This window comes from Symphalangus syndactylus, chromosome X, assembly GCF_028878055.3.
Source record: "Symphalangus syndactylus isolate Jambi chromosome X, NHGRI_mSymSyn1-v2.1_pri, whole genome shotgun sequence".
In the NCBI taxonomy this organism is placed as follows: Eukaryota; Metazoa; Chordata; class Mammalia; order Primates; family Hylobatidae; genus Symphalangus; species Symphalangus syndactylus.
In genome coordinates, this window is record NC_072447.2 from 68,156,840 (window position 1) to 68,184,636 (window position 27,797).

The window sequence follows — 27,797 nt, forward strand, 5'->3', positions numbered from 1 at the left end:
CCACTCTCAAATAGACCCTAGTGTGCATTGTTCTCTTCTTTTTCAATATTTTTTATTTTTAATTTTGTGAGTATATAGTAGGTATATGTATTTGTGGGTTACATGAGATATTTCATTACAGGCATGCAATGTGTGATAATCACATCGGGGTAAATGGGATATCCATCACTTCAAGCATTTATCCTTTGTGTTACAAACAGTCTAATTATACTCTTTTAGTTATTTTTAAATGTATGATTAAATTATTATTGACTATAGTCACCCTATTGTGCTAGCAAATACTAGGTCTTATTCATTCTTTCTAACTACATTTTTGTACCCATTAACCATCCCCAGTTCCCTGCCACTTCACCACTACACTTCTCAGCCTCTGGTTACCACCCTTCTACTCTATCTCCATGAGTTCAATTATTTTAATTTTTGGCTGTCACAAATAAGTGAGAACATGTGAAGTTTGTCTTTCTGTAACTGGCTTATTTCACTTAACATAATGACCTCCAGTTCCATCCATGTTGTTGCAAATGACTGGATCTCATTCGTTTTATGGCTGAATAGCACTCCATTGTGTATAAGTACCATGGTTTTTCTTATCCATTCATATGTTGATGGACACTTAGGTTGTTTCCAAATCTTGGATATTGAGAATAGTGCTGCTGTAAACATGGGAATGCACATATCTCTTCATTATCTTGATTTTCTTTCTTTTGGGTATATACTTGAGAACAGGATTGTTGGATTGTATGGTAGCTCTATTTTTAGTTTTCTTGAGGAACCTCCAAACTGTTCTACATAATGGTTGTACTAATTTACATAGCCACCAACAGTGCAGGGGAGTTCCCTTTTCTCCACATCCTCACTAGCATTTATCATTGCCTGACTTTCAGATAAAAGCCATTTTAACTGGGTTGAGAAGATATCTCATTGTAGCTTTAATATGCATTTCTCTGATGATCAATTATATTGAGCATCTTTTCATATACCTGTTTGCTATTTGTATGTCTTCTTTTGAGAAATGTCCATTCAGGTCTTTTGCCCATTTTTAAATGAGACAATTAGATTTTTTTCCTATAGAGTTCTTTGAGCTCCTTATGTATTCTGATTATTAATTCCTTGTCAGATGGGTAATTTGCAAATGTTTGTCCCATTATGTGGGTTGCCGCTTCACTTTGTTGATTGTTTCCTTTGCTGTGCAGAAGCTTTTAAACTTGATGTAATTCAATTTGTCCACTTTTGCTTTGGTTGCCTGTGCTTGTGGGGTATTGCTCACGAAATCTTTGTGCAATCCAGTGTCCTAGAGAGTTTCCCCAGTGTTTTCCTTTGGTGGTTTCATAGTCTGAGTTCTTATAATTTAAGTCTTTAATACATTTTGATTTGATTTTTGTATATGGTGAGAGATGGGGTGTAGTTTCATTCTTTTGCATGTGGATATCCAGTTTTCACAGCACTGTATATTAAAGAGACTGTCCTTTCCCTAGTGTATGTTCTTGAGAACTTAGTCAAAAGTGAGTTTGCTGTAGATGTGTGAATTTATCTCTGGGTTCTCTATACTGTTCCATTGGTCTGTGTGTCTGTTTTTGTGCCAGTATTGTGCTGTTTTGGTTACTATAGCTCTGTAGTATAATTTAAAGTCAGGTAATATGATTCTTCCATGTTTGTTCTTTTTGCTCAGTATAGCTTTGGCTATTCTGTGTCTTTTGTGGTTCCATATAAATTTTAGAGTTTTTTTCTATTTATGTGAAGAATATCATTGGTATTTTGATAGGGATTGCATCAAATCTGTAGATTGTTTTGGGTAGTATGGACATTTAAAAATATTGATTTTCCCAATCCATTAACATTTAATTTCTTGCATCAATGTTTTATAGTTTTTACTGTAGAGATCTTTTACTTCTTTGGTTAAGCAAATTCCTAGTATTGTATTTTATTTGTGTCTATTGTAAATGGGATTACTTTTTAAAATTTCTTTTTCTGATTGTTCGCTGTTAGCATATAGAAATGCTACTGATTTTTGTATGTTGATTTTGTATCCTGAAACCTTCCTGAATTTGTTTATCAGTTTATTAGTTTTCTTGTGGAGTCTTTAGGTTTTTCCAAACATAAAATCACATCTCTGCAAACAAGGATGATTCGACTCCTTCCTTCCCCTTTAGGATGTCCTTTATTTCTCTCTTGTCTGATTGCTCTAGCTAGGACTTCCAGTACTATGTTGAATAACGGTGGTGAAAATGAGCATCCTTGTTCCAGTTCTTAGAGGAAAGGATTTCAGTTTTTCCTAATTCAATATGATACTAGCTATGCACCTGTTGTATATAGTTTTATTATCTTGTGATATGTTCCTTCTATATCCAGTTTTTTGAGGGTTTTTATCATGAAGGGATGTTGAATTTTACCAAATGCTTTTTCAGCATCAATTGAAATGATCATATGGTTTTCACCCTTCATTCTGTTGATATGATTTATCACATTAATTGATTTGTATAGGTTGAACCATCCTTGCATCCCTGGGTTAAATCCCACTTGGTCATGATGAATGACTTTTTTTAAATGTGTTGTTGAATTCGGTTTTCTAGTATTTTGTTGAGGATTTTTATATCAATATTCATCAGTGATATTGGCCTATAGTTTCCTTTGTTGGGTAGAATTCAGTAGTGAAGCCATCAGGTCTGGCGTTTTTTTACTGGAAGACTTTTATTATGGCTTTGATCTTGTTGCTTGTTACTGGTCTGTTTAGGTTATAGATTTCTTCCTGGTTCAATCTTGGGAGGTTGTATGTATCTAGGAGTTAGTCCATTTTTTTTCTAGATTTTCCAATTTATAGGCATGGAGTTTCTCATAGGAGCCAGTTATGATCCTTTGAATTTTTGCAGCATCAGTTTTGTAATGTGTCCTTTTTCATTTCTTTTTCTTTTTTTCTCTTTCTCGAGACAGTCTCCTTTTGTCGCCAATGGTGACAATTGGAGTGCAGTGGCACAGTCTCAGCTCAGTAGAACCCCACCTCCAGGGTCCAAGCAATTCTCCTGCCTCAGCCACCCTAGTAGCTGGGATTACAGGCGCCTACCACCACGCCTGGTTAATTTCTTGTATTTTTAGTAGAGTTGGAGTTTCGCCTTGTTGGCCAGGTTGGTCTTGAGGTCCTGGCCTCAAGTGACCCACCTGCCTCAGCCTCCCAAATCCTTTTTCATTTCTGATTTTATCCATTTGGGTTTCTCTCTTTTTTTCTTAGTTTGGCTAATGGTTTGTCAATTTGGATTAACTTATTAAAAAAACAACTTTTTGTGTTACTGCTCTTTTGCAGGGGTTTTTCATTTCAATTTCGTTTATTTCTGCTGGGATCTTTATTATTTCTTTCCTTCTAATTTTTGGTTTGGTTTGCTCTTTCTTTGCAGTTCTTTAAGATGCATCGTTAGATTGTTTATTTGAAGTTTTTACCTGTTTTGTTGTAGGCATTTATAGCTATAAACCTCTTTCCGAGTACTGCTTTTGCTGTATCCCATCGGTTTTGGTATGTAGCGTCTCCTTTATCATTTGTTTCAGTAACTTTTTAAATTTCCTTCTTAGCTGCTTCATTGACCCATTATTCATTCAGGAGCAGATTATTCAGTTTTCATGTATTTGTGTAGTTTCCAAAATTCCTCTTGTTATTAATTTCTAGTTTTAGGCCATTGTGGTCTGACAAGGTCCATGATATTATTTCAGGTATTTTTTTTTTTTAATGTTTTGAGACCTCACATATGGTCTTGTCCTTAAGAATGATCCATGTGCTGAGGAAAAGAATGTGTATTCTGTAGCTGTTGGAGAAAATGTTCTGTAAATATCTATTAGATCCATGTGTCTGTAGTGCAGATTAACTCTGTTTTTGTTGTTGTTGTGGTTGTTGTTGAGTTTCTGTCTGGCAGATCTGTCCAATACTGAATGTGGGGTGCTGAAGTCTCCATCTATTATTTTATTGGGGGCTATCTCTCTTTAGCTCTAATAGAATTTGTTTTATATATGTGCGTGCTCAAGTGTTGGGTGCATATATATTTAAAATTGTTAATATCCTTTGGATGAATTGACCCCTTTATTATTATATAGTGACCTTTTAGTCTCTTCTCAAAGTTTTTGTGTTGAAATCTATTTTTTTCTTATTCTTTTTGTATCTTTTAAGTTCAGGCGTATATGTGGTGCAGGTTTGTCATACAGGTGAACTTATGTCATGGTGGTTTGTTGTACAGATTATTTGGTCACCCAGGTATTAAGCCTGGTACTCATGAGTTGTTTTTCCTGATCCTCTCCCTCCTCCAATCCGCCGCTCTTTGGTAGGCCCCAGTGTCTGTTCTCCTCTGTGTGTTTATTTTTTCTCCATTTTAGTTCCCACTTATAAGTGAGAACACACAATATTTAGTTTTCTGTTCGTGCATTACTTTGCTAAGTATAATGACCTCCAGCTCCATCCATGTTCTGGCCACGGAGATAATGTCATTCGTTTTCATGGCTGCATACTATTCCATGGTATACATGTACTCCATTTTCTTTATCCAGTCTACCGTTGATGGGCTTTTTGGTTGATTCCATATCTTTTTGATTGTAAATAGTGCTGCAGTGAACACATGCGTACATGGGTCTTCATGACAGAACAGTTTATATCCCTTTGGCTGTATACCCAGTAATGTGATTGCTTGGATCGAATGGTAGTTTTGTTTTTAGGTCTCTGGGGAATCAGCACACTGTTTCCTACAATGGTTGAACTAATTTAACTTCCACCAACAGTGAGTAAGTGTTTCTTTTTCTCCGCAATGTCACTAGCATCTGTTATTTTATTCTATTTTCTTTTTTTTTACTTTTTAATAATAGCCATTCTGACTGGTGTGAAATGATACCTCATTGTGGTTTGAGTTGCACTTCTCCAATGATCAGTGGCTTTGAGCCGCCTCCCAGGTTCACGCCATTCTCCTACCTCAGCCTCCGGAGTAGCTGGGACTACAGGCACCCGCCACCACGCCCGGCTAATTTTTTGTATTTTTAGTAGAGACGGGGTTTCACCATGTTAGCCAGGATGGTCTCGATCTCCTGACCTCATGATCCACCTTCCTGGGCCTCCCAAAGTACTGGGATTACAGGCTTGAGCCACCGCGCCCAGCCTGGGCCACTTTTTAATGGTATTATTTTTTGTTTTGTTTTGTTTTCTGAGACGGAGTCTCAGTCTGTTGCCCAGGCTGGAGTGCAGTCACACAGTCTCCACTCACTGCAATCTCTGCCTCCCATTTTGAAGTGATTCTCCTGCCTCAGCCACCCTAGTAGTAGCTGGGATTACAGGCATGCACCACCATACCAAGCTAATTTTGTATTTTGTTGGTTTAAAGTCTGTTTAATCAGAGACTAGGATTGCAACTCCTGCTTTGCTTTTTTTTTTTTTTTTTTGCTTTCCATTTGCTTGGTGAATATTCCTCCATCCTTTTATTTTGAGCCTGTGTGTCCTTTGCACGTGAGATGGGTCTTCTGTATCTGTCACACCGATGGGTCTTGACTTTTTATCCAATGTGCCAGTCTGTGTGTTTTAATTGGGGCGTTTAGCCCATTTACATTTAAGATTAATATTGTTATGTGTGAATTTGATCCTGTCATCATGATGCCAGCTGGTTATTTTGCACATTCGCTGATGCAGTATCTCCATAGTGTCGTTGGTCTTCATTTTTTTGTTTGTCTTTGCAGTGGCTGGTACTGCTTTCTCCTTGTCATATTTAGTGCTTCCTTCAGGAGCTCTTGTAAGGCAGGCCTGACGGTGACAGAATCCCTCAGCATTTGCTGTTCTGGAAAGGATTTTGTTTCTCCTTCCCTTATGAAGCTTAGTTTGGCTGGATATGAAATTCTGGGTTGAAAATTCTTTTCTTTCTGAATGTTGAATATTGGCCCCCACTCTCTTCTGGCTTGTAGGGTTTCTGTAGAGAGATCCGCTATTAGTCTGATGGGCTTCCCTTTGTAGCCTGACCTTTCTCTGTGGCTGCCATTAACATTTTTTCCTTTGTTTCAACCTTGGAGATTCTGATGATTATTGTCTTGAGATTGCTCTTCCCAAGGAGCAACGGACTGGTGTTTTCTGTATTGCGTGAATTTAAACATTGGCCTGTCTTGCTCGGTTGAGGAAGTTGTCCTGGATAATATCCTAGGTCTCTGGGAAATGAGCATACGGTTTTCTACGATGGTTGAACTAATTTACACTTCCACCAACAGTGAATAAGTTTTTCTCTACTATGTCACCAGCATCTGTTATTTTATTGTGTTTTTTTTACTTTTTAATAATAGCCATCCTGACTGGTGTGAGATGATACCTCATTGTGGTTTGAATTGCATTTCTCCAATGATCAGTGACTTTGAACTTTATTTCATATGCTTGTTGGCCGCGTGCATGTCTTCCTTTGAAAGGGTCTGTTCATGTCCTTGGCCCACTTTTTAATGGTATGGGTTGTTTTGTTTTGTTTTGTTTATTGAGATGCAGTCTCGGTCTGTTGCCCAGGCTGGAGTGCAGTGGCACAATCTCCACTCACTATAACCTCCACTTCCCGGGTTCAAGCTATTCTGCTGCCTCAGCTACGCTAGTATCTGGGATTACAGGTGTGCACCACCTTGCACAGCTAATTTTTGTATTTTATGATAGAGCCAGGGTTTTCCATGTTGGCCAGGCTGGTCTTGAAATCCTGGCCACCAGTGATCTGCCCATCTTGGCCTCACAAAGTGCTGGGATTACAGGTGTGAGGCACCACGCATGGGGTGTCATTTTAGTGTTTTTTGTTTGTTTGTTTGGTAAATTTCTTTAAGTTCTTTATAGATGCTGGATACGAGACCTTAGACAGATGCATAGTTTGCAAAAATTTTCTTCCATTCTGTGTGTTGTTTGTTGTCTCTGTGGATAGTTTTTTTTTTGTTTGTTTGTTTGTTTTGTTTTGTTTTGTTTTTGCTGTGCAGGAGCTCTTTAGTTTAATTAGAACCCATTTGTCAATGTTTGCTTTTGTTGCAACTGCTTTTGGCATCTTCGTTATGAAACCTTTGCCTTTTCCTACGTGCAGAATGACATTGCCTAGGTCGTCTTCCAGGGTTTTATAGATTTGGGTTTTACATTTAAGTTCTTAATCCACCTTTAGTTAATTTTTTTTATAAGAAGTGGTCCAGTTTCAGTCTTTTACATACAGCTAGCCAGTTATCTCAGCACCATTTATTGAATAGGGAGTCCTGTCTACATTGCTTGTTCTTGTCAACTTTGTTGAAGATCAGGTGGTAATAGGTGTGAGGTGTGCAGCTTTATTTCTGGGCTGTGTATTCTATTTCACTGGCCTCTGTGACTGTTTCGGTACCGGCACCATGCTGTTTGGATTACCGTGGCCTCGTGTTATAGTCTGAAGTCAGGCAATATGATGCCTTTGGCTTCATTCTTTTTGCTTAGGATTGCCTTGGCTATTTGGGCTCTTTTTTGGTTCCATATGAATTTTAAAGTACTTTTTTTTCTAATTCTGTGAGGAACGTCATTGGTAGTTTAATAGGAATATAATTGAATGTATGAATTGCTTTGGTGAGTTAGGCCATTTTGACAGTATTGCATATTCCTGTTCAGGAGCATGGAATGTTTTTCCATTTGTTTGTGTCATCTCTGATTTCTTTGAGCAGTGTTTTGTAGTTCTCATAGTAGAGATTGTTCTCCCTAGTTAGCTGTATTCCTAGGTATTTTATTCTTTTTGTGGCAATTGTGAATGGGATTGTGTTTCTGATTTGGCTCTGCGCTTGAAGGTACTTGGTGTACAGAAACGCTCCTGGTTTTTGTACATTAATTTTGTATCTTGAAGCTTTCCTGAAGTTGTTTATAAGATCAAGGAGCTTTTGGGCAGAGATTCTGGGATTTTCTAGGTATAGGATCACATGGTTTGCAAACAGATTGTTTGACTTGTGTGAAAAACATAGTGGAGTAAAGGCAAACACGTGTCAGCAATGGAATAGAAAAATAAAAGTCCCCATGAAAAAATTTAACTTGAATGTGAAGAACTAACATGAAGCAAATAACACAGTCATTGTGTGGGATAAGTTAAAAGACTTGAGGAATTGAGGAGTAACTTTTTTTTTTTTTTGAATAGAGAGATTCTAAAATAGAAAGATGGCTATTGTCCCAGAGTTAACATGTAATATAAAAATAGTCACTAATATCTCAACAGGAATATTTTAGCACCTGATCAAATGATTCTGAAGTTCATCTAAAAGACCAACGTGTCAGAGTTGATAGAAAAGGAGAAATTAATGAGGAAAGGCAAGCACTGTTTCACATTTCAAGTATAATTAAGTTACAGCAATTAAAATAGTGTAGTAGTGGTACAGGTATAAACAACCAAATGGAAGAAAATTAAAAGAAGAGAGTTACATACAAAATTGATTGGGGATGTAGGTGATGATAAAAGAGCCATTTCAAAACAGTGGGTGAAACAGGGATTCAACAAATAATGTTGAGTTCCTACCACTTTAATTTTGTCCAGATGGATCAAAGATTTTGAATGTACAATAATGCAACCAAAATCTATGAATGTCTTATGATATTGTACTGGGTAAGACCACTGCAAGCATGAAAGCAAACTCGTGAAGGAGGCAAGAAAATGATTTATGGAAGCATATATAAAACAGGTATTAAAATATTTAAGATTTATTTCTATGATGGTGAATTTTTCTGAAACACATTATTAGAGTAACCTGAGGCTCCTATTCTCTAATGCCATTGGAAGTGAAAGAAAGGTTGGGCGGGGGAAAAAGAAAAGTGCTTTGCAAGTTCATTTTCGTTGTCAGGAGCGCTGGTGGTTTAGGTTCTCCACAGAGGCAGGAAAACTTGAGTCACGAGGCGAATACCCCACTCAGTGCACATGCTGCACAGACCCATTGTTGCGCATGTCTGTTGTTACGAAGCACGTCTGTTGCTAGGCGTGTCTGTTGTTGCACATGCGCCTTGCTGCCCGCCTTCTGTCCACACACAGCTCTGCGAGGAGAGAGAGTGTCTTCATTCTTTCTGCCATCTTGATTCTTTGTCACTGACCGAGACTCAGCGGGTAGGTCCACAGAGCGGTCTTCCTGGGAATTTAGTTGTGGGTGAATGTGTGGAGGAGCCAGCTGGCTTTGGACAGGTCCTGCGGCACAGTCCGTGGCTTCTGAGGGAAAAGGGCCTCGCGGTCGTCGTCCGGCTCCTCCCAGGTCGCGACGCCACCATGGGACTTGTCGTCGTGGCTGGGCTGGGACGAGGGACGAGGGAGGAAGGTGGGCCGCAGAGGGGAGGGATCGCGTGAAGATGCGGCGAGTGCTGGGGGTGCCTTTAGAGGTGTCTGAGTCTCGAAAACTCCTGGAACCCCCTGAGAGAGGACAGTTTCCAGACTCCTCGGTAGGGACGCGGGAAGGGACCGTGTGGTCAGTAAGGAAGGGGCCTGGGAACTGGGAACGCTGTGGGCTGGTGACTGTGGCCCCGAGGTCTGTAGAGTGCCTGGCAGAGGTGTCCCGTGAGGAGCATAACGTTCACTCTGTTTCACAATTTCTCACCTCCACCATGGATGCCATGGAAGGAATGGGCGAGGCTGTGCTTTCCACCAAGACTTGATTTTGAGAGGGGTGTCGGGGTGAAATGGGCCTAACAAATCAGAGTGGGACGAAAGCAGTAGTCATTTCAGTTTCAATTCTCTGCCCTTTTTTCCCCAAATGTCTTCATGATGGAGAATCTAATTGTGAAACCAAAACGCAGAAATGTCCTCTGTCCTTTGCTATGGCGTTAAGGTGATTTCTAGGCCTCTTTGACTATGATAAAAACAAATCTGTCCTTAGTTTGATTGGAAAGCATGCGTACTTGTCAATGCTCTGTGAATTACGTTGAAAATATTTTCAAAATTAAAAAAGTACAAATCACCATTTTGCCATGGAATGTTCATATATATAGCTAAGTTCTTACACACTTTTTCCAAATAACAATATTCTGTTTTCAGTGGGAAATATGAGTGAGCATGTAAGAACAAGATCCCAATCCTCAGAAAGAGGAAATGACGAAGAGTCTTCCCAGCCAGTTGGATCTGTGATTGTGAGTCCTTTAACATTTGATGTTTCCTATTAACACAATTTATTTTAAAAAATATTTTTGAGCTAGTGTACATGCACTGATACAGGTGTTCCATGCTGATAAAAAATGATGATGGCATCTCATGAAGGAAACGTTGGTTCAGGAATATTATATTCTGGTGTTACCTGTATGGATATGGGTGTTTCTCTCTCTCTCTCTGTCTCTATCTGTTGTAAAAATGTCTTTAGATGTATGATTCGATGCATATATGCATTTGTGTATTTATATTATTGACTTTTTATTCACACACACACTTAACACCCTTCGGTCCAGGAGCCCACTGAGGAAAAACGTCAAGAAGAGGAACCACCAACTGATAATCAGGGTGTTGCACCTAGTGGGGAGATCGAAAATGAAGGAGCACCTGCTGTTCAAGGTGAAGGGAGAGTGGAGAATAATGCTTATGGGTGGTGGAGGTATATTTATGCGTTATATTTTATGACATGCCAGTTACAGGGGGACAGAAAATATTAGGAAGGAATCTTAAACATTTCCTACTGCTGCTGTGGAGAGGGGTGGAACAAGGACACATAAAAAGCCACTAAACTTTCCTACCATTTTGACGGAGGCTTTTTATTGATTGGGTATTTGCATGGTTACCATAAACCTTTGAGTGTTTTCCAGAGCTCCTATATGGTTTGTTCAGCCATTTTCTGTTTTTTGTTTTGTTTTGTTTTCTTCTGTTCTATGTTTCTGTGGAAGAATGGCAGCTTGCAGCTTCCTAGTCTGCCATCTGCGGACATCTCATGTATTTTTATAAGATACTTTTTAACACGCATTTATTAATGCTTCCTTATGCCATGTAATAATACTAAGTGCTGGAGATGTCAGTGCCAAATTTTTGCCTAAAGCTCATAGTCTAGTCAGACTGACTCAAACAAATCACTGATTTAATGTGATAAGAATAAGAACAAATGAGTACAAAAGGGACAAGTAAGTTGTCTAGGGCCAGCCTTGGGAAAGGAAAGGGCAATGTTTGAACATCTCTGCTTTCCTGTTTTCCTGGCAGTAGACTCCTGAAATAATTAGCCTACAGGTTTTTATTTCATAATGATGAGGGAATAAATATTATCATTTCCTTGTTCATAGTTCATGTTTTAATTTGTAGACTGATGACCTTTTTATCTTTTAAGGACCTGACATGGAAGCTTTTCAACAGGAACTGGCTCTGCTTAAGATAGAGGATGAGCCTGGAGATGGTCCTGATGTCAGGGAGGGGACTCTGCCCACTTTTGATCCCACTAAAGTGCTGGAAGCAGGTTTGTTATTCAATTAAGATGCAAACTATATGGTTTCTGCTGCTTTCACAATATTATATTGTGTGTGACACAGAGGTAAAATTACTGCTACTTTAATATCATACTCACGTCTAAAGATTCTTGGAAGGTAGTTCAGACCCCAGATGGCTGCCTTACACACTATCAGAGATAGAGGGCCAGGTGTGGTGGCTCATGCTTTAAATTCCAGCCCTTTGGGAGGCCGAGGCAGAAAGATCACTTGAGGCCAGGACTTCCAGAGATGGAGAAAAATTGGGTCAAAGCTAATTGGATTACGATATGAAAGATATGAAACATGCTAAGACAGTAGATTTCCAGTGTCTTCACAGCTATGTGAAGCATATATTAATTAGCTTGATGAAGCCATTTCACAATGTGTATATATATTTTAAAGCATCATGTTATACATGATAAATATATACGGTTTTATGTGTCATTTTTAAGAAAAGATACGAAAACGTATTCTGACTTTTGAATGTAAGTCATTTAACCAGCAGTCAATAATTTTCAGATATTTTTATAGAGGCCTGTTTTTAACAAATACGTAACACGTTTATAATAAGCATCAGTTTATATTGCGATGTTAACTGTGATGTTAATGGCTTAAAGCTAGCGTGGATATTCAGTGTACCGTATAAACTGAACTGCTTTTTAGGCATGTAAAGAGGCAGGAGTACCGGTGAAAATAGTGACAAATGTTCGCCCTCCTTAAAGCAATTACCTGATGGCTAAACTAGTCCAAAGTAACGTTTTTACACTTTTTCACAAGAGACACAAAACAAATGTAATACTGACTTTCCTATTTCCTTCACTTAGGCCGTTCTAAGCATATTCTATGTTCAGAGTGTTATTTCATATCAGAATATTTAAATGATACTTTAAAATATCATTTTCCCTTAGGATTTTGTTTCGTTGAATTTTCATTGAAGGTATATACTTTTTTTTTTTTTGCTTTCCACTTAACACATACAAAATAGATTCACTTGATTTAATTCATTCTGAACTTGAACAGTCTCTTTGTTTCCTTATTCTACTAGAAAAAGTGGCGTGAATTAAAAATATTGTTAATATGCCTGGAAGTCTACCTTCAGAGTTTATTCAGAGGCTAACTGGATGTAAGCTAAAGGGTCACCCTCAGGGTTCTGATATTAGTTCATCAACATGGTAGTTGTATACCTCTAGTGTCATATGAATAAAAATCTGCTGAGTAACGGGCCCTAATTAAATATTTACGTTATAGGTGATGCGAAACCATAGGTTTCAAGCAAGACAAATGAAGACTGAAACCCAGAACATTATTCTTAATCTGGAAATTTGACTGATAATGTTCTCTTAATAAAGTTTTAAGTTTTCTGCAAAGAATCCTTGCACATTTTTGTGAAATTTATTTCTGGATCTTTAATACTCTTGAGAATTGTATCTTTTTTGAAAGTGTAAATCCTGTGTTTGAGATGGTGCATAGAGATAAAATGTTGGTACATTGATTTTCTGTCGTAGATAGATAGGAAGCTGGACGCTTTCATAGGGGGATGCCAACAGCTGCACAGATAGAAAAGGCCACCTGGGGCCAGGCATGTCCACCATGGGCTTTCCACCTCCTCATTTTTAGCACATGCACAGTAAGAATGAAATGAGCAACATGGAGTAGCTCAGGCTGAGGACCTGCCTGCATAATAAAAGGTTAGGGTGGGGGCTGCCAGAGATTCACACCCTATGCAGATGGTACACCTGGTCCTAACCGGTTGTTTGTACCCTATGTAGGTGATCAGATACTACCTCCCCACTAGCTCATCTATAAAAACCCCTGCGTTTCACTGCCAGATGGCAACCGTTTTTTCTGGGACCCCTCTCTGTAGCAGAAAGCTGTTCTCTTTGTTTCTCCTATTAACTTTCTGCTCTACACCTCACTCTTGGTGTGCCCATGTCCTTGATTTCCTGGGCTGTGAGACCAAGAACTCTGGATGTTACCCCGGACAACGAGGCCACTTCAATACTAGCTGTGGGGCTGTGGCATATGGCTTTTATTACATTGAAGTATGTTCCTTCTTTCCCCGGTGTTTTGAGGGTTTGTATCATGATGACATACTGAGTTTTATTAAATGCTTTTCAGCATCAATTGAAATGATTATATGGTTTGTATCCTTCATTCTGTTGATATGATTTATCACATGCATTAATTTGCATATGTTGAACCATCCTTCCATCCCGGGGATAAATCTCACTTGGTCATGATGATGATTCCTTCTAATGTATTGTCGAATTTGATTTGCTAGTATTCTGTTGAGGATTTCTGCATCAATATTCATCAGCGGTTTTGCCCTGTAGTTTTCTTTTTTGATGTGTCTTTGTCTGGTTTTGGTATCAGGGTAATACTGGCCTCATAGAATGAGTTTGGAAGTATTCCTTCCTCCTCTATTTTTCAAAATAGTTTGAGTAGGATTGGTATTAGTCCTTCGTTAAATGTTGGGTAGAATTCAGTAGTGAAGCCATCAGGTCCGGGGTTTCTTTACTGGAAGACTTTTATTATGGCTTTGATCTTGTTGCTTGTTACCGGTCTGTTTAGGTTATGGATTTCATCCTGGTTCAATCTTGGGAGGTTGTATGTATCTAGGAGTTAGTCCATTTTTTTTCTAGATTTTCCAATTTATAGGCATGGAGTTTCTCATAGGAGCCAGTTATGATCCTTTGAATTTTTGCAGCATCAGTTTTGTAATGTGTCCTTTTTCATTTCTTTTTCTTTTTTTCTCTTTCTCGAGACAGTCTCCTTTTGTCGCCAATGGTGACAATTGGAGTGCAGTGGCACAGTCTCAGCTCAGTAGAACCCCACCTCCAGGGTCCAAGCAATTCTCCTGCCTCAGCCACCCTAGTAGCTGGGATTACAGGCGCCTACCACCACGCCTGGTTAATTTCTTGTATTTTTAGTAGAGTTGGAGTTTCGCCTTGTTGGCCAGGTTGGTCTTGAGGTCCTGGCCTCAAGTGACCCACCTGCCTCAGCCTCCCAAATCCTTTTTCATTTCTGATTTTATCCATTTGGGTTTCTCTCTTTTTTTCTTAGTTTGGCTAATGGTTTGTCAATTTGGATTAACTTATTAAAAAAACAACTTTTTGTGTTACTGCTCTTTTGTAGGGATTTTTCATTTCAATTTCGTTTATTTCTGCTGGGATCTTTATTATTTCTTTCCTTCTAATTTTTGGTTTGGTTTGCTCTTTCTTTGCAGTTCTTTAAGATGCATCGTTAGATTGTTTATTTGAAGTTTTTACCTGTTTTGTTGTAGGCATTTATAGCTATAAACCTCTTTCCGAGTACTGCTTTTGCTGTATCCCATCGGTTTTGGTATGTTGCGTCTCCTTTATCATTTGTTTCAATAACTTTTTAAATTTCCTTCTTAGCTGCTTCATTGACCCATTATTCATTCAGTCAGTTTTCATGTATTTGTGTAGTTTCCAAAATTCCTCTTATTATTAATTTCTAGTTTTAGGCCATTGTGGTCTGACAAGGTCCATGATATTATTTCAGGTATTTTTTTTTTTTAATGTTTTGAGACCTCACATATGGTCTTGTCCTTAAGAATGATCCATGTGCTGAGGAAAAGAATGTGTATTCTGTAGCCGTTGGAGAAAATGTTCTGTAAATATCTATTAGATCCATGTGTCTGTAGTGCAGATTAACTCTGTTTTTGTTGTTGTTGTGGTTGTTGTTGAGTTTCTGTCTGGCAGATCTGTCCAATACTGAATGTGGGGTGCTGAAGTCTCCATCTATTATTTTATTGGGGGCTATCTCTCTCTTTAGTTCTAATAGAATTTGTTTTATATATCTGCATGCTCAAGTATTGGGTGCATATATATTTAAAATTGTTAATATCCTTTGGATGAATTGACCCCTTTATTATTATATAGTGACCCTTTAGTCTCTTCTCAAAGTTTTTGTTTTGAAATCTATTTTTTTCTTATTCTTTTTGTATCTTTTAAGTTCAGGCGTATATGTGGTGCAGGTTTGTTATACAGGTGAACTTGTGTCATGGTGGTTTGTTGTACAGATTATTTTGTCACCCAGGTATTAAGCCTGGTACTCATGAGCTGTTTTTCCTGATCCTCTCCCTCCTCCCATCCTCCGCTCTTTGGTAGGCCCCAGTGTCTGTTGTTCTCCTCTGTGTGTTTATTTTTTCTCCATTTTAGTTCCCACTTATAAGTGAGAACACGCAATACTTAGTTTTCTGTTCGTGCATTACTTTGCTAAGTATAATGACCTCCAGCTCCATCCATGTTCTGGCCACAGAGATAATGTCATTCGTTTTTATGGCTGCATACTATTCCATGGTATACATGTACTCCATTTTCTTTATCCAGTCTACCGTTGATGGGCTTTTTGGTTGATTCCATATCTTTTTGATTGTAAATAGTGCTGCAGTGAACACATGCGTACATGGGTCTTCATGACAGAACAGTTTATATCCCTTTGGCTGTATACCCAGTAATGGGATTGCTTGGATCGAATGGTAGTTTTGTTTTTAGGTCTCTGGGGAATCAGCACACTGTTTCCTACAATGGTTGAACTAATTTAACTTCCACCAACAGTGAGTAAGTGTTTCTTTTTCTCCGCAATGTCACCAGCATCTGTTATTTTATTCTATTTTCTCTTTTTTTACTTTTTAATAATAGCCATTCTGACTGGTGTGAAATGATACCTCATTGTGGTTTGAGTTGCACTTCTCCAACGATCAGTGGCTTTGAGCCGCCTCCCAGGTTCACGCCATTCTCCTGCCTCAGCCTCCGGAGTAGCTGGGACTACAGGCACCCGCCACCACGCCCGGCTAATTTTTTGTATTTTTAATAGAGACGGGGTTTCACCATGCTAGCCAGGATGGTCTCGATCTCCTGACCTCATGATCCACCCGCCTGGGCCTCCCAAAGTACTGGGATTACAGGCTTGAGCCACCACGCCCAGCCTGGGCCACTTTTTAATGGTATTATTTTTTGTTTTGTTTTGTTTCCTGAGACGGAGTCTCAGTCTGTTGCCCAGGCTGGAGTGCAGTCGCACAGTCTCCACTCACTGCAATCTCTGCCTCCCAGTTTGAAGTGATTCTCCTGCCTCAGCCACCCTAGTAGTAGCTGGGATTACAGGCATGCACCACCATACCAAGCTAATTTTGTATTTTGTTGGTTTAAAGACTGTTTAATCAGAGACTGGGATTGCAGCTCCTGCTTTGCTTTTTTTTTTTTTTGCTTTCCATTTGCTTGGTGAATATTCCTTCATCCCTTTATTTTGAGCCTGTGTGTCCTTTGCACGTGAGATGGGTCTTCTGTATCTGTCACACCGATGGGTCTTGACTTTTTATCCAATGTGCCAGTCTGTGTGTTTTAATTGGGGCGTTTAGCCCATTTACATTTAAGATTAATATTGTTATGTGTGAATTTGATCCTGTCATCATGATGCCAGCTGGTTATTTGGCACATTCGTTGATGCAGTATCTTCATAGTGTCGTTGGTCTTCATTTTTTTGTTTGTCTTTGCAGTGGCTGGTACTGCTTTCTCCTTGTCATATTTAGTGCTTCCTTCAGGAGCTCTTGTAAGGCAGGCCTGACGGTGACAGAATCCCTCAGCATTTGCTGTTCTGGAAAGCATTTTGTTTCTCCTTCCCTTACGAAGCTTAGTTTGGCTGGATATGAAATTCTGGGTTGAAAATTCTTTCCTTTCTGAATGTTGAATATTGGCCCCCACTCTCTTCTGGCTTGTAGGGTTTCTGTAGAGAGATCCGCTATTAGTCTGATGGGCTTCCCTTTGTAGCCTGACCTTTCTCTGTGGCTGCCATTAACATTTTTTCCTTTGTTTCAACCTTGGAGATTCTGATGATTATTGCCTTGAGATTGCTCTTCCCAAGGAGCAACGGACTGGTGTTTTCTGTATTGCGTGAATTTAAACATTGGCCTGTCTTGCTCGGTTGAGGAAGTTGTCCTGGATAATATCCTAGGTCTCTGGGAAATGAGCACACAGTTTTCTACGATGGCTGAACTAATTTACACTTCCACCAACAGTGAATAAGTTTTTCTCTACTATGTCACCAGCATCTGTTATTTTATTGTGTTTTTTTTACTTTTTAATAATAGCCATCCTGACTGGTGTGAGATGATACCTCATTGTGGTTTGAATTGCATTTCTCCAATGATCAGTGACTTTGAACTTTATTTCATATGCTTGTTGGCCGCGTGCATGTCTTCCTTTGAAAGGGTCTGTTCATGTCCTTGGCCCACTTTTTAATGGTATGGGTTGTTTTGTTTTGTTTTGTTTATTGAGATGCAGTCTCGGTCTGTTGCCCAGGCTGGAGTGCAGTGGCACAATCTCCACTCACTATAACCTCCACTTCCCGGGTTCAAGCTATTCTGCTGCCTCAGCTACGCTAGTATCTGGGATTACAGGTGTGCACCACCTTGCACAGCTAATTTTTGTATTTTATGATAGAGCCAGGGTTTTCCATGTTGGCCAGGCTGGTCTTGAAATCCTGGCCTCCAGTGATCTGCCCATCTTGGCCTCACAAAGTGCTGGGATTACAGGTGTGAGGCACCACGCATGGCGTGTCATTTTAGTGTTTTTTGTTTGTTTGGTAAATTTCTTTAAGTTCTTTATAGATGCTGGATACGAGACCTTAGACAGATGCATAGTTTGCAAAAATTTTCTTCCATTCTGTGTGTTGTTTGTTGTCTCTGTGGATAGTTTTTTTTTTGTTTGTTTGTTTGTTTTGTTTTGTTTTGTTTTTGCTGTGCAGGAGCTCTTTAGTTTAATTAGAACCCATTTGTCAATGTTTGCTTTTGTTGCAACTGCTTTTGGCATCTTCGTTATGAAACCTTTGCCTTTTCCTACGTGCAGAATGACATTGCCTAGGTCGTCTTCCAGGGTTTTATAGATTTGGGTTTTACATTTAAGTTCTTAATCCACCTTTAGTTAATTTTTTTTATAAGAAGTGGTCCAGTTTCAGTCTTTTACATACAGCTAGCCAGTTATCTCAGCACCATTTATTGAATAGGGAGTCCTGTCTACATTGCTTGTTCTTGTCAACTTTGTTGAGGATCAGGTGGTAATAGGTGTGAGGTGTGCAGCTTTATTTCTGGGCTGTGTATTCTATTTCACTGGTCTCTGTGACTGTTTCGGTACCAGCACCATGCTGTTTGGATTACAGTGGCCTCGTGTTATAGTCTGAAGTCAGGTAATATGATGCCTTTGGCTTCATTCTTTTTGCTTAGGATTGCCTTGGCTATTTGGGCTCTTTTTTGGTTCCATATGAATTTTAAAGTCCTTTTTTTTCTAATTCTGTGAGGAACGTCATTGGTAGTTTAATAGGAATATAATTGAATGTATGAATTGCTTTGGTGAGTTAGGCCATTTTGACAGTATTGCGTATTCCTGTTCACAAGCATGGAATGTTTTTCCATTTGTTTGTGTCATCTCTGATTTCTTTGAGCAGTGTTTTGTAGTTCTCATAGTAGAGATTGTTCTCCCTAGTTAGCTGTATTCCTAGGTATTTTATTCTTTTTGTGGCAATTGTGAATGGGATTGTGTTTCTGATTTGGCTCTGCGCTTGAAGGTACTTGGTGTACAGAAACGCTCCTGGTTTTCGTACATTAATTTTGTATCTTGAAGCTTTCCTGAAGTTGTTTATAAGATCAAGGAGCTTTTGGGCAGAGATTCTGGGATTTTCTAGGTATAGAATCACATGGTTTGCAAACAGATTGTTTGACTTGTGTGAAAAACATAGTGGAGTAAAGGCAAACACGTGTCAGCAATGGAATAGAAAAATAAAAGTCCCCATGAATAAATTTAATTTGAATGTGAAGAACTAACATGAAGCAAATAACACAGTCATTGTGTGGGATAAGTTAAAAGACTTGAGGAATTGAGGAGTAACTTTTTTTTTTTTTGAATAGAGAGATTCTAAAATAGAAAGATGGCTATTGTCCCAGAGTTAACATGTAATATAAAAATAGTCACTAATATCTCAACAGGAATATTTTAGCACCTGATCAAATGATTCTGAAGTTCATCTAAAAGACCAACGTGTCAGAGTTGATAGAAAAGGAGAAATTAATGAGGAAAGGCAAGCACTGTTTCACATTTCAAGTATAATTAAGTTACAGCAATTAAAATAGTGTAGTAGTGGTACAGGTATAAACAACCAAATGGAAGAAAATTAAAAGAAGAGAGTTACATACAAAATTGATTGGGGATGTAGGTGATGATAAAAGAGCCATTTCAAAACAGTGGGTGAAACAGGGATTCAACAAATAATGTTGAGTTCCTACCACTTTAATTTTGTCCAGATGGATCAAAGATTTTGAATGTACAATAATGCAACCAAAATCTATGAATGTCTTATGATATTGTACTGGGTAAGACCACTGCAAGCATGAAAGCAAACTCGTGAAGGAGGCAAGAAAATGATTTATGGAAGCATATATAAAACAGGTATTAAAATATTTAAGATTTATTTCTATGATGGTGAATTTTTCTGAAACACATTATTAGAGTAACCTGAGGCTCCTATTCTCTAATGCCATTGGAAGTGAAAGAAAGGTTGGGCGGGGGAAAAAGAAAAGTGCTTTGCAAGTTCATTTTCGTTGTCAGGAGCGCTGGTGGTTTAGGTTCTCCACAGAGGCAGGAAAACTTGAGTCACGAGGCGAATACCCCACTCAGTGCACATGCTGCACAGACCCGTTGTTGCGCATGTCTGTTGTTACAAAGCACGTCTTTTGCTAGGCGTGTCTGTTGTTGCACATGCGCCTTGCTGCCCGCCTTTTGTCCACACACAGCTCTGCGAGGAGAGTGTCTTCATTCTTTCTGCCATCTTGATTCTTTGTCACTGACCGAGACTCAGCGGGTAGGTCCACAGAGCGGTCTTCCTGGGAATTTAGTTGTGGGTGAATGTGTGGAGGAGCCAGCTGGCTTTGGACAGGTCCTGCGGCACAGTCCGTGGCTTCTGAGGGAAAAGGGCCTCGCGGTCGTCGTCCGGCTCCTCCCAGGTCGCGACGCCACCATGGGACTTGTCGTCGTGGCTGGGCTGGGACGAGGGACGAGGGAGGAAGGTGGGCCGCAGAGGGGAGGGATCGCGTGAAGATGCGGCGAGTGCTGGGGGTGCCTTTAGAGGTGTCTGAGTCTCGAAAACTCCTGGAACCCCCTGAGAGAGGACAGTTTCCAGACTCCTCGGTAGGGACGCGGGAAGGGACCGTGTGGTCAGTAAGGAAGGGGCCTGGGAACTGGGAACGCTGTGGGCTGGTGACTGTGGCCCCGAGGTCTGTAGAGTGCCTGGCAGAGGTGTCCCGTGAGGAGCATAACGTTCACTCTGTTTCACAATTTCTCACCTCCACCATGGATGCCATGGAAGGAATGGGCGAGGCTGTGCTTTCCACCAAGACTTGATTTTGAGAGGGGTGTGGGGGTGAAATGGGCCTAACAAATCAGAGTGGGACGAAAGCAGTAGTCATTTCAGTTTCAATTCTCTGCCCTTTTTTCCCCAAATGTCTTCATGATGGAGAGTCTAATTGTGAAACCAAAACGCAGAAATATCCTCTGTCCTTTGCTATGGCGTTATGGTGATTTCTAGGCCTCTTTGACTATGATACAAACAAATCTGTCCTTAGTTTGAATGGAAAGCATGCGTACTTATCAATGCTCTGTGAATTACGTTGAAAATATTTTCAAAATTAAAAAAGTACAAATCACCATTTTGCCATGGAATGTTCATATATATAGCTAAGTTCTTACACACTTTTTCCAAATAACAATATTCTGTTTTCAGTGGGAAATATGAGTGAGCATGTAAGAACAAGATCCCAATCCTCAGAAAGAAGAAATGATGAAGAGTCTTCCCAGGATCTGTGATTGTGGGTCCTTTAACATTTGATGTTTCCTATTCATACAATTTATTTTAAAAAATATTTTTGAGCTAGTGTACATGCACTGATACAGGTGTTCCATGCTGATAAAAATTGATGATGGCATCTCATGAAGGAAACGTTGGTTCAGGAATATGTTCTGGTGTTACCTGTATGGATATGGATATTTCTCTCTCTCTCTATCTATATATATGTGTTGTAAAAATGTCTTTAAATTTATGATTGGATGCACATATGCGTTTGCGTATTTCTGTTGTTTTCTTTTTATTTGCACACACACTTACACCCTTAGATCCAGCAGCCCACTGAGGAAAAACGTCAAGAAGAGGAACCACCATCTGATAATCATGGTATTGCACCTAGTGGGGAGATTGATAATGAAGCAGCGCCCGCTGTTCAAGGTGAAGGGAGAGTGGAGAATGACACTTATGGGTGGTGGAGGTATATTTATGCATTATATTTTATGACATACCAGTAACACGCGGACGGACAGAAAGCATTAGGAAGGAATCTTAAACATTTCCTACTGCTGCTGTGGGAAGGGGTGGGACAAGGAGACATAAAAAGCCACTAAACTTTCCTACCGTTTTTATGGAGGCTTTTTATTGATTGGGTATTTGCATGGGTGCTGTAATTCGTTTTCCAGAGCTCCTGTATGGTTTGTTCAGCCATTTTCTAGTTTTTGTTTTGTTTTATGTTTCTGTGGAAGAATGGCAGCTTGCAGCTTCCTAGTCTGCCATCTGCGGACACCTGATGTATTTTTTAAGAAACTTTTTAACACACATTTATTAATGCTTCCTCATGCCGCGTAATATACTAAGTGCTGGAGATGTCAGTGCCAAAATTTTGCCTAAAGCTCATAGTCTATTCAGACTGACTCAAACAAATCACTGATTTAATGTGATAAGAATAAGAACAAATGAGTACAAAAGGGACTTGTAAGTTGTCTAAGGCCAGCCTTGGGAAAGGAAAGGGCAATGTTTGAACATCTCTGCTTTCCTGTTTTCCTGGCAGCAGACTCCTGAAATAATTAGCCTACAGGTTTTTATTTCATAATGATGGGGGAATAAATACTTTCATTTCCTCGTTCATAGTTCATGTTTTAATTTGTAAATTGGTGACCTTTTTACTGTTTAAGGGCCTGACATGAAAGCTTTTCAACAGGAACTGGCTCTGCTTAAGATAGCAGATGAGACTGGAGATGGTCCTGTTGTCAGGGAGGGGACTCTGCCCACTTTTGATCTCACTAAAGTGCTGGAAGCAGGTATGTTATTCAATTAAGATGCAAACTATTGTATTTCTATTTTCACATTATTTTGTGTGACACAGAGGTAAAATTAATGCTACTTTAATATCATACTTCACGTCTAAAGGTTCTTTGAAGGTAGTTCAGACCCCAAATGGCTGCCTTACACACTATCAGAGATAGAGGGCCAGGTGTGGTGGCTCATGCTTTTAATTCCAGTATCTTGGGAGGCCGAGGCAGAAGGATCACTTGAGGCCAAGACTTCAGGAGACAGAGAAAAATTGGGTCAAAACTAATTGGATTATGATGTGAAAGAAATGAAACATGCTAAAAGAGTATATTTTGAGTGTCTTCACAGCTAAATGAAATAATGCATATATTAATTAGCTTGATGTAGCCATTTCACAATGTATATATATTTTTTAAATCGTCATGTTTTACTTGATAAATGTATACAATTTTATGTGTCATTTTTAAATCAAGATGAAAATGTATTCTGACTTTTAAATGTAAGTCATTTTACCAACAGCCAATGATTTTCAGATATTTTTATAGAGGCCTGTTTTTAACAAATACATAACATGTTTGTAATAAGCATCAGTTTATATTGTGATGTTAAGTGTGATGGTAGTGGCTTAAAGGTAGCGTGGATATTCAGTTTACTGTATAAACTGAACTGCTTTTAGGCATGTAAAGAGGCAGGAGTACCCGTGAAAATAGTGACAAATGTTCGCCCTACTTAACATAATGGCTAAACTAGTCCAAAGTAACGTTTTTACACTTTTTCACAAGAGACACAAAACAAATGTAATACTGACTTTTCTATGTTTTTCATTTAGGCAGTTATAAACATATTCCATATTCAGAGTGTTATTTCTTATCAAAATATTTAAATGATACTTTAGAAATATTTTTTTCCCTTAGGATTTTGTTTCGTTGAATTTTCATTGAAAGTATATGCATTTTTTTTGCTTTCCACTTATAGATACAATATAGATTCACTTGATTACATGATGAATGCTCGATCCAAGAATGTTGGTTGGCGCCTTGATTACTTTTTGTTGTCCCACTCTCTGTTACCTGCATTGTGTGACAGCAAGATCCGTTCCAAGGCCCTCGGCAGTGATCACTGTCCTATCACCCTATACCTAGCACTATGACACCACCCCTAAATCACTTTGAGCCTGGGAAATAAGCCCCCTCAACTACCATTCCTTCTTTAAACACTCTTCAGAGAAATCTGCATTCTATTTCTCATCTAAAAAAATAGGAATCCTCCAACCAGGCTCCTGTGACAGACTTAGAGTTCTTTTAAGCCCAAGATTTTTTATTTGAGGGTTTTTTTGTTTTTTTAAAAAAATTGAACAGTGACTACTAATGACTTTGTTTGAATTATCCACATGAAAATAAAGAGCCATAGTTTCAAAAAAAAATAGATTCACTTGATTTAATTCATTCTGAACTTGGTCTCTTTGTTTCCTTATTCTACTAGAAAAAGGGGCATGAATTAAAAATATTGTTAATATGCCTGGAAGTCTACCTTCAGAGTTTATTCAGAGGCTAACTGGATGTAAGTTAAAGGGTCACCCTCAGGGTTCTGATACTAGTTCATCAACATGGTAGTCACATACCTCTAGTGTCATATGAATAAAAATCTGCTGAGTAACAGACCCTAATTTTATATTTATGTTATAGGTGATGCACAACTGTAGATTTCAACCAAGACAAATGAAGACTGAAACCAAGAATGTTATTCTTAATCTGGAAATTTGACTGATAACATTCTCTTAATAAAGTTTTACAGTTTTCTGCAAAGAATCCTTGCACATTTTTGTGAAATTTATTTCTGGATCTTTAATACTCTTGAGAATTGTATCTTTTTTGAAAGTGTAAATCCTGTGTTTGAGATGGTACATAGAGATAAAATGTTGGTACATTGATTTTCTATGATAGATAGGAAGCTGGAAGCTTTCATAGGGGGATGCCAACAGCTGCACAGATAGAGAAGGCCACCTGGGGCCAGGCATGTCCACCATGGGCTTTCCACCTCCTCATTTTTAGCACATGCACAGTAAGAATGAAATGAGCAACATGGAGTAGCTCAGGCTGAGGACCTGCCTGCATAATAAAAGATTAGGGTGGGGGCTGCCAGAGATTCACACCGTATGCAGATAGTATACCTGGTCCTAATCGGTTGTTTGTACCCTATGTAGGTGATCAGATACTACCTCCCCACTAGCTCATCTATAAAAACCCCTGCGTTTCACTGCTGGATGGCAACCGTTTTTTCTGGGACCCCTCTCTGTAGCAGAAAGCTGTTCTCTTTGTTTCTCCTATTAACTTTCTGCTCTACACCTCACTCTTGGTGTGCCCATGTCCTTGATTTCCTTGGCTGTGAGACCAAGAACTCTGGATGTTACCCCGGACAACGAGGCCACTTCAGTACTAGCTGTGGGTCTGTGGTATATGGCTTTTATTACACTGAAGTATGTTCCTTCTTTCCCCGGTGTTTTGAGGGTTTGTATCATGATGACATACTGAGTTTTATTAAATGCTTTTCAGCATCAATTGAAATGATTATATGGTTTGTATCCTTCATTCTGTTGATATGATTTGTTATATACATTAATTTGCATAGGTTGAACCATCCTTCCTTCCCGGGGATAAATCTCACTTGGTCATAATGATGATTCTTTCTAATGTATTGTTGAATTTGATTTGCTAGTATTCTGTTGAGGATTTCTGCATCAATATTCATCAGCGGTTTTGCCCTGTAGTTTTCTTTTTTGATGTGTCTTTGTCTGGTTTTGGTATCAGGGTAGTACTGGCCTCATAGAATGAGTTTGGAAGTATTCCCTCCTCTATTTTTCAAAATAGTTTGAGTAGGATTGGTATTAGTCCTTTGTTAAATGTTGGGTAGAATTCAGTAGTGAAGCCATCAGGTCCGGGGTTTCTTTACTGGAAGACTTTTATTATGGCTTTGATCTTGTTACTTGTTACTGGTCTGTTCTGGTTATGTACTGGTTTTTCCTTTTCATATTTAGTGCTTCCTTCAGGAGCTCTTGTAAGGCAGGCCTGATGGTGACAAAATCTCTCAGCATTTGCTGTTCTGGAAAGGATTTTATTTCTCCTTCCCTTATGAAGCTTATTTTGCTTGGATATGAAATTCTGGGTTGAAAATTCTTTTCTTTTTTTTTTTTTTTAAATAATTTCATTTATTTTAGATTCAACGTGTACACGTGCCAGTTTGTTACATGGGTATATTGCATGATGCTGAGATTTGGAATATGAATGAGCCCGTCACCCAGATAGTGGGCATAGTACCCAACAGTTGGTGTCTCAACCCTTGCCCAGCTCTCTCCCAATGTTTAGCTCCCAATTATAAGTGAGAACAAAATCATGCTAAATTTATAGGTAAATTTAGGGATTCTTGATATCATTATATGATGTTAGGCCTTCATATAGAATTTCATTTGGCTGTACACTAGTTCTTATTTCTTTCTTTTTATTATTATTATTATACTTTAAGTTTTAGGGTACATGTGCACAATGTGCAGGTTTGTTACATATGTATCCATGTGCCATGTTGGTGTGCTGCACCCATTAACTCGTCATTTAGCATTAGGTATGTCTCCTAATGCTGTCCCTCCTCCCACCCCATAACAGTCCCCAGAGTGTGATGTTCCCCTTCCTGTGTCCGTGTGTTCTCATTGTTCAATTCCCACCTATGAGTGAGAACATGCGGTGTTTGGTTTTTTGTCCTTGCAATAGTTTTCTGAGAATGATGGTTTCCAGTTTCATCCATGTCCCTACAAAGGACATGAACTCATCATTTTTTATGGCTGCATAGTATTCCATGGTGTATATGTGCCACATTTTCTTAATCCAGTCTATCATTTATGGACATTTGGGTTGGTTCCAAGTCTTTGCTATTGTGAATAGTGCCGCAATAAACATACGTGTGCATGTGTCTTTATAGCAGCATGATTTATAGTCCTTTGGGTATATACCCAGGAATGGGATGGCTGGGTCAAATGGTATTTCTAGTTCTAGATCCCTGAGGAATCGCCACACTGACTTCCACAATGGTTGAACTAGTTTACAGTCCCACCAACAGTGTAAAAGTGTTCCTATTTCTCCACATCCTCTCCAGCACCTGTTGTTTCCTGACTATGAATGTCGAATATTGGCCCCCACTCTCTTCTGGCTTGTAGGGTTTCTGTAGACAGATCCGCTGTTAGTCTGATGTGCTTCCCTTTGTAGGTAACCTGATCTTTCTCTCGGGCTGCCCTTAACATTTTTTCCTTCGTTTCAACCTTGGAGAATCTGGCGATTATTTGTCTTGAGGTGCTCTTCCCAAAGAGTAATAGAGTGGTGTTTTCTGTATTTCATGAATTTGAATGTTGGCCTGTCTTGGTAGGTTGGGGAAGTTCTCCTGGATAATATCCTAAGTGTGTTTTCCAACTTGATTCCATTCTCCTCGTCACTTTCAGGGACCCCAATCAATCATAGGTTTGGTCTTTTCACATAGTCCTATATCTCTTGGAGGCTGTTTATTTCTTCTCTTTTTTGTTTCTCTAATCTTGTCTTCATGCCTTATGTTAGTAAGTTGATCTTCAATATCTTATATCCTTTCTTCTGCTTCATCTTCTCAGCTATTGATACTTGTGTATGCTTGACGAAGTTCTCGTCCTGTGTTGTTAAGCTCCATCAGGTCATTTATGTTCTTCTCTAAACTGGTTATTCTAGTTATCAGTTCATGTAGCCTTTTATCAAGGTTCTTAGCTTCTTTGCATTGGGTTAGAACATGCTCCTTTAGCTCTGAGGAGTTTGTTGTTACCCATCTTCTGAAGCCTACTTCTGTCAGTTTGTCAAACTCCATCCAGTTTTGTGCCCTTGCTGGAGAGGAGTTACAATCATTTGGAGGAGAAGAGGCATTCTGGTTTTTGAAATTTTCAGGATTTTTGTGCTGGTTTTTCCTCATCTTGGTGGATTTATCTACCTTTGATCTTTTAGGCTGGTGACCTTTGGATGAGGTTTTTGTGTGGGGGTCCTTTTGTTGATGTTACTGCTTTCTGTTTTTTAGTTTTTCTTCTAATAGGCCTGTCTTCTGCAGGTCTGCTGCAGTTTGCTGGAAGTCCTCTCCAGACCGTTTTCCTGGGTATCACCAGTTGAGGCTACAGAACAGCAAAGATTGCTTCCTGCTCCTTGCTCTGGAAGCTTTTTCCCAGAGGGGTACCACCCTGATGCCAGTCAGAGCTGTCCTGTATGAGGTATTTGTCGACCCCTGC

At 39.2% G+C, this 27,797-nt stretch overlaps 1 protein-coding gene across 1 annotated transcript in view; it reads left to right on the forward strand.

Moving 5' to 3' along the window:
* The window catches only part of PAGE2B (PAGE family member 2B), a 65,751-nt gene extending 41,427 nt beyond the window's left edge, over positions 1 to 24,324 (forward strand). Inside the window, exons 2-6 of the mRNA XM_063634829.1 lie at positions 9,972 to 10,063; positions 10,376 to 10,478; positions 11,236 to 11,361; positions 22,399 to 22,524; positions 24,202 to 24,324. Coding sequence (XP_063490899.1) covers positions 9,972 to 10,063; positions 10,376 to 10,478; positions 11,236 to 11,361; positions 22,399 to 22,524; positions 24,202 to 24,218 — 464 coding nt within the window. The 3' untranslated portion in view covers positions 24,219 to 24,324. The remainder of the gene's footprint in view (positions 1 to 9,971; positions 10,064 to 10,375; positions 10,479 to 11,235; positions 11,362 to 22,398; positions 22,525 to 24,201) is intronic.
* Positions 24,325 to 27,797: the final 3,473 nt, after the last annotated feature.